Below are 9,481 nucleotides of genomic sequence, written 5' to 3' on the forward strand. Positions count from 1 at the left end.
TCTGGACGGCAGAAATGCAAAAAATCGACACGATTCCACTTCAAGTCACTTTCACCTACCCAACATTCCCCAACTTCCTCTCCACCCAACCTCACACCACATACAGCATGGATCAGCCAGAAGGCAAGGAACCATTCTCTCCAAAGATCTCACTCCCACTGGGCCAAAATAATTTTTGATCACCATCGGGACGAGGCTCAAACTCTGCGGTGTTCACCGCACCTGCCACCGCAGTTAATTAATCCTCACTCTCATCATGTTAAATTTCCTTATGCAGTGCTCCATATTTACTTTTAATATGTTCCACTTCCTTCCTTTATTTCCTGCCCGCCTTCTTAACAACCTCTATGGCCCTCAAACTCAACTCTGAACCTCGAGTCCAGTTCCACTGCAATTTTTCATTGTTTCCCTCTAATCAGGGACTGATTTAGACCTGGGACACCAGGTGTGTGCAATTAATTATCAGGTATAACAGAGAACCAGCAGGCTCCGGACATCGTAGGGTAAGAGTTGAGTACCCCTGCTCTATGGGTTCCCCTGACTCCATTGCCAAATCCGACAACCATTCTGACGTACCCGCTATCTTGTCTATCATTAAGTACAGTCTCCCTATCCTTAGTCATAGTGGTATATTCCAAATAATACAAATTGCATTATGGGAAAAGCTGACTAGAGGATGTTTGTGATGCTCGTCGTTTGGTGCGACACAAACAGGGTGGCGAGAGTGGGGAAACAGAAGAGTCATTGTCTGTTCTTTTGAGTTTTGAAGTTGAGTCTTTGCCTGACAAAGTGAAGTTAGGATATATAAGTTATCCTGTACGAGCTTATGTGCCAAATACATTACGATGTTACAGGTGTCCAACTTATGGGCATGTGGCAGCAGTGTGTAGGAGGGAGGTTCCAAGGTGTGAGAAGTGTGCAGAAGGGCATGAGACAAAGGAATGTGTAGCATTGGGGAAAGTAGTGGTATGTGCTAATTATAGGGGTGCCCATGGGGCTGGGGATCAGAAATGTCCCGTGCGAGAGAGGCAGGTTGAGGTTTCCAGGGTAAGAGTAGTGAAGAAGTTATCATATGCTGAGGCAGTGAAGAAAGTAGAGGAAGATGGGTCAAGGGAGAGGAGTGGTGAGAGTAGGAGATATGTACCAGTACAGAGGGATAGGACAACAAGTGATAGATGTCCCATCATTTCAGGTTGTGGGCATGAGGTAGGAATTAATATATTTAAAAAGTGGAGTAGGGTGGTGTTAACTATTAATAATATTTTTGCATTTGTGAGTGTAGTGTTAGATGGTAAGGTATTTATTTTTTATTTTTCAAGCAAAATATAAGGGAGTTGTACTCCAGTCTAGTAGGTGGCGGAAATGCAACAAATTGGATGCCAACCACCATTAAACCTCATCGAAGAAGAAGAAGCTTACTTTCCAGGGTAAGAGTAGTGAAGAAGTTGTCATATGCTGAGGCAGTGAAGAAAGTAGAGGAAGAGGGGTCAAGGGGTGGGGAGTGGTGAGAGTAGTAGATTTGTATATGTTTTGATATGTTTCAGTAAAATTGGATTTTTAGCGTTTATAGCAATGGTTATTAATTGTACTGCAGGGATTGAACGTAAGTCGAAGAAAATTGAGGTTGTGGTGGTAGCTGCAGAGAGGTATTTGTGTGTGCGAGACTTGACATCAGAAGAGTTACAGGGAGTGTTAAGTGGTGATGTCCCATCATTTCAGGTTGAGGTAGGAATGAATATATTTAAATAGTGGAGAAGGGTGGTGTTAATTATTAATAATAATTTTGAATTTGTGAGTGTAGTGTTACATTTACATTTTTACATTTTCGTCATATAGCAGATGCTCTTATCCAGAGCGACTTACAAATTGGTGCATTCACCTTAGATTTTTGTTTTTTTGGGGGGGGGGGGGGGGGGGTAGAAGGATTACTTTATCCTATCCCAGGTATTTCTTAAAGAGGTAGGGTTTCAAGTGTCTCCGGAAGGTGGTGAGTGACTCCTGGCGTCGTGAGGGAGCTTGTTCCACCATTGGGGTGCCAGAGCAGCGAACAGTTTTGACTGGGCTGAGCGGGAACTGTGCTTCCGCAGAGGTAGGGGGGCCAGCAGGCCAGAGGTGGATGAACGCAATGCCCTCATTTGGGTGTAGGGACTGATCAGAGCTTGAAGGTATGGAGGTGCCGTTCCCCTCACAGCTCCGTAGGCAAGCACCATGGTCTTGTAGCAGATGCGAGCTTCAACTGGAAGCCAGTGGAGTGTGCGGAGGAGCGGGGTGACGTGAGAGAACTTGGGAAGGTTGAACACCAGACGGGCTGCGGTGTTCTGGATGAGTTGTAGGGGTTTAATGGCACAGGCAGGGAGCCCAGCCAACAGCGAGTTGCAGTAATCCAGACGGGAGATGACAAGTGCCTGGATTAGGACCTGTGCCGCTTCCTGTGTAAGGCAGGGTCGTACTCTGCGAATGTTGTAGAGCATGAACCTACAGGATCGGGTCACCGCCTTGATGTTAGCGGAGAACGACAGGGTGTTGTCCAGGGTCACGCCAAGGCTCTTTGCACTCTGGGAGGAGGACACAACGGAGTTGTCAACCGTGATGGCGAGATCATGGAACGGGCAGTCCTTCCCCGGGAGGAAGAGCAGCTCCGTCTTGCCGAGGGTCAGCTTGAGGTGGTGATCCGTCATCCACACTGATATGTCAGCCAGACATGCAGAGATGCGATTCGCCACCTGGTTATCAGAAGGGGGAAAGGAGAAGATGAATTGTGTGTCGTCTGCGTAGCATTGATAGGAGAGGCCATGTGAGGATATGACAGAGCCAAGTGACTTGGTGTATAGCAAGAATAGGAGAGGGCCTAGAACTGAGCCCTGGGGGACACCAGTGGTGAGAGCACGTGGTGCGGAGACAGATTCTCGCCACGCCACCTGGTAGGAGCGACCTGTCAGGTAGGATGCAATCCAAGAGTGAGCCGCGCCAGGGATGCCCAACTCAGAGAGGGTGGAGAGGAGGATCTGATGGTTCACAGTATCAAAGGCAGCAGATAGATCTAGAAGGATGAGAGCAGAGGAGAGAGAGTTAGCTTTAGCAGTGCGGAGAGCCTCCGTGACACAGAGAAGAGCAGTCTCAGTTGAATGACCAGTCTTGAAACCTGATTGGTTTGGATCAAGAAGGTCATTCTGAGAGAGATAGCAAGAGAGTTGGCTAAAGACAGCACGCTCAAGAGTTTTGGAGAGAAAATAAATAAGGGATACTGGTCTGTAGTTGTTGACATCGGAGGGATCGAGTGTAGGTTTTTTGAGAAGGGGTGCAACTCTCGCTCTCTTGAAGACGGAAGGGACATAGCCAGCGGTCAAGGATGAGTTGATGAGCGAGGTGAGGTAAGGGAGAAGGTCTCCGGAAATGGTCTGGAGAAGAGAGGAGGGGATAGGGTCAAGCGGGCAGGTTGTTGGGCGGCCGGCCGTCACAAGTCGCAAGATTTCATCTGGAGAGAGAGGGGAGAAAGAAGTCAAAGCATAGGGTAGGGCAGTGTGAGCAGGACCAGCAGTGTCATTTGACTTAACAAACGAGGATCGGATGTCGTCAACCTTCTTTTCAAAATGGTTGACGAAGTCATCCACAGAGAGGGAGGGGGGGGGGGGGGGGGGGATTCAGCAGGGAGGAGAAGGTGGCAAAGAGCTTCCTAGGGTTAGAGGCTGATGCTTGGAATTTAGAGTGGTAGAAAGTGGCTTTAGCAGCAGAAACAGAGGAAGAAAATGTAGAGAGGAGGCAGTGAAAAGATGCCAGGTCCGCAGGGAGTCTAGTTTTCCTCCATTTCCGCTCGGCTGCCCGGAGCCCTGTTCTGTGAGCTCGCAATGAGTCGTCAAGCCACGGAGCAGGAGGGGAGGACTGAGCCGGCCGGGATGATAGGGGACATAGAGAGGATGCAGAAAGGGAGGAGAGGAGGGTTGAGGAGGCAGAATCAGGAGATTGGAGGGAGAAGGATTGAGCAGAGGGAAGAGATGATAGGATGGAAGAGGAGAGAGTAGCGGGAGAGAGAGAGCGAAGGTTGCGACGGCGTTAGATGGTAGGGTATTTCTTTATTTTAAATTATTTTTCAAGCAAAATGTAAGGGAGTTGTACTCCAGTCTAGTAGGTGGCGGTAATGCAACAAATTGGATGCCAACCGCCGTTAAACCTCATTGAAGAAGAAGAAGAAGAAGAAGAAGAAGAAGCGTATTGAAGGCACAAAAAGACACCATTACTATTGCCAAAGAAAGTTGGCGCGTTCTAGCATACATCTAAACCATGCAACAACAAAAAAAAACACTTTGGCAAAGGGTAAAGTCTACAAAGCTTTGTCCACTGTGTTCGGAACATATTCTAGTTTTGGGAACAGAAAACTGTATTGAGATCCAATGTTTCATCGATGAGAAAATGTGCAGAATTTCAGCAACAATACATCTCGTTTCATCTTCTCCCACTGCCGGCCACTGGGCTTCCTCTCACTACCATATTTGGTAGTGGTTGTGAGCGGAAACTCCAAGCGGCTGCTTCACATTTATACATCCGGTGAAATATCTGTCTCATCGTTCTCTCTGTGGTGGTAAGGTATATTTGCGGACCGCCATAATACCACCGAAGAAGAAGAAGAATAAGCAGCAGAAGAAGATTATCACGGCGCCATTTCAGAAGTCATTCATTGGCGGCCGAATTCATAGTTCAGGTAGGCGACATTTCAATCAGTGGTGAATTTTATTTAAGAAGTTGCTAGAGTTTGCTCTCCTGTACGATATTATCATGATGTGGTGTGTTTGTTATACCAAAAGTAGGAACTAGTTAGCTACGCTAGCCTAGCATCATACCGTGCAAACGTTTCTTCCTACAACTACTGTAGTAGCTGCAGTAGCATACTAGCTAACGCAAACGGCCACCAAGCTAATTTAGCTAGCTAGCTGGTTAGGTTATCAACACCATTTGAATTTCAGTTGGAGGTTTCCGACTGTCGGCCAATGTAAGCCAGGTTGCTATCACATGATGTAACTAAACAAGCTATAGCTAGCTATTTTGGTTATAGTTAGCTAACTAAGTTGGTGCATAGCTAGTTAACTAACGTTAGCTGGCTAAAGTGAGGTAAATTCAACTTTAGACGCGACCTTTGGATTCTAGATAGCTGCTAGATGAGTATATGCAATACCGTGTCATCTTGATAGCTAGCCATGAATGATTAAATGGGAAGTCATCAATGCGAAACAACTGTTTGCTAGTTGGCCTGGTCAGCTAGCTGCGGAAGTAACGTTAACGTTAGCTAACTAGATAACACTAGCTAGCTAGCTGATGTTACGTCAGATAGCTTGCTAACATTTACATTTACATTTTTGTCATTTAGCAGACGCTCTTATCCAGAGCGACTTACATGAGCGACTTAGTGCATGCATTATATATTTTTTTCCCCCTGTGGGAATCGAACCCACAACCCTGGCATTGCAAACGCCATGCTCTACCAACTGAGCTACATCCCCTGCCGGCCATTCCCTCCCCTACCCTGGACGACGCTGGGCCAATTGTGCGCCGCCCCATGGGTCTCCCGGTCGCGGCCGGCTACGACAGAGCCTGGATTCGAACCAGGATCTCTAGTGGCACAGCTAGCACTGCGATGCAGTGCCTTAGACCACTGCGCCACTCGGGAGAATATTTGCTAACATGTTATTATCTTGATATGTATTAAAGTACGCTTATAATTATATGACATTAATTATGAAAGTTGGCAGTCATGCAAAGCTAAGTTTACACGTGGTTCTTTTTTTCATGCTTCAAATATTTGAAATATACTTGGTAAACTTAGTAAACAAAAACAAATTGCTTGTGTCTCCCCTTCCAGGAATAACAACGTTCTGATTTGAAGATGGTGAAAATCTTCATTGGCAATCTCGCCTCCGGCACCACGCAGGACGAGCTACGCACTCTATTCTCTGAGTATGGAAAGATCTCTGAGTGTGACATCGTCAAGAACTTTGGCTTTGTGCACATGAAGGACAAAGCCGAAGCGGAGGAGGCCATCAAGAACCTCCACCACTATGAGCTAAACGGGGCGCAGATGAACGTGGAGATGAGCCGCGGCAGACCAAAGTCCACCACCAAGCTGCACGTCAGTAACATCCCAGAGGGTTGCACCAACGAGGAGCTGAAGACCAAGTTTGAGGCATACGGCCCCGTGGTGGAGGCTGACATAGTGAAGGACTACGCCTTTGTCCACATGGAGTCTGTGGATGATGCCATGGAGGCAATCAGTGGGCTGGACAACACAGCCTTCCAAGGTGAACCCGCAGGCAGGGGAGAGCAGATAGTCTGTGCTCTCCGTAGTTACAGAATACACTTCCCTTTAGATGGCATAAAGATCGTAACGTGATGCCGAATAGCATTTTGTTGTAATTCTGAGGTCAATGAATAAGTAACGGCACTAAGGTTGTGAGTCTTTTCCGTGGTTCTTTTATTCGGTTTCAGCGTAACAGTGCAGGTGAACCAATTTATAATAAATAAGTATTTGCAATAAGGAAATAACTAGTCGTTAAGAAGCAGTGGCGAGCGTGTCAGAAGCCAACCGTCTCATGCGTCTCTTCTCTCTCCTCAAAAGGCAAGCTGATGAGCGTACAACTGTCCACCAGTCGCCTGCGCACGGTCCCGGGAATGGGAGCTCAAACCGGCTGCTATGTCTGCGGGAAACAGGGTCACTGGTCGAAAGACTGCCCGAACGGCGGTCAGAACGGCGGTAGCTACGGTGACCGTGGTGAACGCCCCGGGGGTGGCCCAATGAGGGGCCGAGGCAGGGGCTTCCCACGGGGTTTCAGCAGGGGCGGCGGCGGATACCCTAGTGGCTACGGGATGCCCCCCAGAGCTGCGGCATCCGATTACATGGGCGGGCTAGGGTATAGCAGAGCGTCCAGTTACCTGGGGGGACCTCCCCCTCTGAGCCGTAGGCCTAGCTATGGCTCTGCTCGGGAGTACAGCACAGATGCCAGGGATCGGTACAGCGGCAGGCTACCGAGCTCCTATCCCGAGAGGGCATCGGCCTACGAGCGAGACCACTACAGCAGCAGTGTTGACTATTACGAGAAGTACAGAGCACGGCCATATGGCTCAAGCTATTTTGAAGAGCGCCGCCTCGGCTATATCCCACCTCCCCCTCCCCCCTCTTCCTCCCTCTCAAGGCTCTCCTCTAGTATCGACCCATACGAGCGCCGCCCGCTACCACCAACCTCGGCGGCCGCCTCGTACTACTTGCGAGACCGCAGCCCGATCAGACGAGTGCCCGTCGCCTCTGACAGCTATGGTTACGAGCGCTCGCGGCTGTCCCCGGTGTCCTCCAGAAGCTCTTCGTACGCCGTCCCGCGGGCCAGGGACCCCTACACCGATCGGGCACGCTATGCTTACTGAGCTACACACTGCCAAGGTGAGCCAACCAACTAGGAATACTGGCCCATTCCTGTGGTGTGTGGGTGAGTGTGTTCTGGAATGGTTCGTTCTATTGATTGTAAAACAGGTACTTGATGATGATGTTACGGTGGGGACTGGGATACTGTAGACTCGTGTTCATCTTTATATTTCTTCAATGAAGAACAAGAACTAAGACCCCCACACACACACACAGTGCTTTATAAACCGTGAGACACCATCCCATTTCTCAAAGCGAATGCTCTGCTCTTTTTCTAGGTGTGTATGAAACGCCGGAATTTTCCTTTGCTACCATTCCTCCTCCCAGCTGCATGGTTCCATCGAGCTGTGCCACGTGCCGCAAACAAACCTTTCGCGACTCGGAATGTGATGGCGCGAGAGTGACTCGGACGGAAATTGGTGTGCATCTTCCTGGCACCGGTGTGCCAGCCGCCGGCAGACGAATAATCCTCTCAACTAACCAATCAGTCCACACAACTTCACATTCTTCCTTTATTTTAGTTGTCAGTTACAAAGACTGTTTGCTATCTGAAACAACCAGAGTGGCATTTCTACAGTTTGCTGTTAATACTAGCTTAACTATACCGGCTTTCAAATCGCTTTGTTCATTTGTGTGGGTCACGGTTTTGATTTTAAATGTGTTTTCCCTCCTCCCCTTGTGATAATATCGTCAAAGCAAATTGGCCGCTGAATTTGCCACATTTTTATTTGCGGTTTGAGGTGACTGTAGTTTCGAGAAATATTTCTCCTTTTTGAGAAATCTTGTTTTCATTTCATTGGTTTGTTCAACTATTCATTTAAAACTTGTAATCTCATTCATGCCATGTATAGCTCAGTAGTCATTCAACCACTTTTTTTCTCTTAATTTTTTGCCCCTGGGAAAACAAATGTAAGAATAGACGGGTATGAATATCCCCCAGAACGATCTTTGTGAAATTCATGCACTGGATTTTAGAATGATAACTTTAATATGTACATTTTGTTTGAGGACGTTCTACTTAGGTTAGAGGAAATTCCGTTGTGTCATACTGCTTTTGCTCTCTGAGTTAATATCATCGAGATAGAGGACTCATCTGTGCCGTTATAGCGTTTGTGACTGCATGGGCAGCGCCGTTGAGACCTCCATTTTGAGGTAGTCATTTTTCTTCTTCACAATTGGCAGATCCCTTCTGATTACCCGGTTGGACACAACTCCAACATGGTCACCAGGAGGGATCAACCAATAAAGTGGAAGTCCCACCCTGTTGTCTACATTAAAATGGTGGAAGCCCTCCATGGTGCTGCCCATGCCAAAACTGCTTTTTAGCCACTAGAGGCCTCTATCATTCTCTGGTTAATATCTGCTGTCACAATGACAGTCATTATCCCAAAACAACATTCCAGCTTTAGAATTATTTTGGGCGTATTTGCAGGGTTAAAAACTATCGGAAATATGGCAGTAAACTTGCTTTGCCAGTAATAACCTTCCTAACCAAAAAGAAGCAATCGGTTGGTACTCATTGGAACAATGCATGTTTAATGCACTTCCAAGAGTAACTATTTTTGCAGGATTAGGATGGCCCAATCTGAAATACACCAATTCAAGAGGCTTGTATCAATATCTAAATATTGTTTCTAACAAATCAAGCTTTAATAATCCAACTTGTCCTCTATTAATTGAATATTTATTACTAGACATAAACATGTTGAATACAGTAAATAACATGAGCGTAATTGGCGTTGCTGTCATGACATCACCATTGATATGTAATGGCCTCTAGTCTAATCACTTTCTTAGGGTGCCTTAGTCTGCATTTAGATGGGCAGCCCAATTCTGATATACAAAAAGAGCTGATGTGAAAAGATCTGTTATTGGTCAAAAGACCAATTAGTGGGGAAAATATCAGAAATAGGCAGGCTGTCCAAACAGAACATCAGTCTGCTCAGTTCTTCTGGGAATTGTTGTAGTTTGTATATTTCCTACAGTCAAAGCGTGTACGTTTTATGCATTTTATTTTTTAATAAACCCAAATTTATTTTGGTGAGAATTATATATATTTTTTATCCTCTCTTCAGACCA

At 46.9% G+C, this 9,481-nt stretch overlaps 1 protein-coding gene across 3 annotated transcripts; it reads left to right on the forward strand.

Annotated features, from left to right (window-relative positions):
* The first annotated feature begins 4,583 nt into the window (after nt 1–4,583).
* On the forward strand, nt 4,584–9,454 carry LOC311132008 (RNA-binding protein 4.1-like). 3 transcript variants are annotated; one of them, XR_014613478.1, is made up of 4 exons: nt 4,584–4,696; nt 5,852–6,287; nt 6,605–7,466; nt 7,681–9,454. XR_014613478.1 is itself a non-coding variant. In XM_084165176.1 (4 exons), exons 2-3 carry the CDS (start codon nt 5,876–5,878, stop codon nt 7,402–7,404), a joined length of 1,212 nt encoding a protein of 403 aa, XP_084021302.1. In that variant the 5' UTR covers nt 4,584–4,696; nt 5,852–5,875; the 3' UTR covers nt 7,405–7,420; nt 7,681–9,454. The 3 variants fall into 3 exon arrangements, 2 of the variants coding, with proteins under 2 accessions (XP_084021302.1, XP_084021301.1); XM_084165176.1 differs by having other exon boundaries at nt 6,605–7,420; XM_084165175.1 differs by having other exon boundaries at nt 6,605–9,454.
* Nucleotides 9,455–9,481: the final 27 nt, after the last annotated feature.

This window comes from Coregonus lavaretus (genome assembly GCF_964263955.1).
Source record: "Coregonus lavaretus genome assembly, chromosome: 7".
NCBI lineage: Eukaryota > Metazoa > Chordata > Actinopteri > Salmoniformes > Salmonidae > Coregonus > Coregonus lavaretus.

Bases quoted from the DNA above. Each gene is read 5' to 3' on its own strand.
- LOC311132008 (XM_084165175.1), top strand. From the start codon at position 5,876: ATGGTGAAAATCTTCATTGGCAATCTCGCCTCCGGCACCACGCAGGAC. The intron at 6,288-6,604 runs GTGAACCCGCAG...TCTCCTCAAAAG, and splicing joins GGACAACACAGCCTTCCAAG to GCAAGCTGATGAGCGTACAA.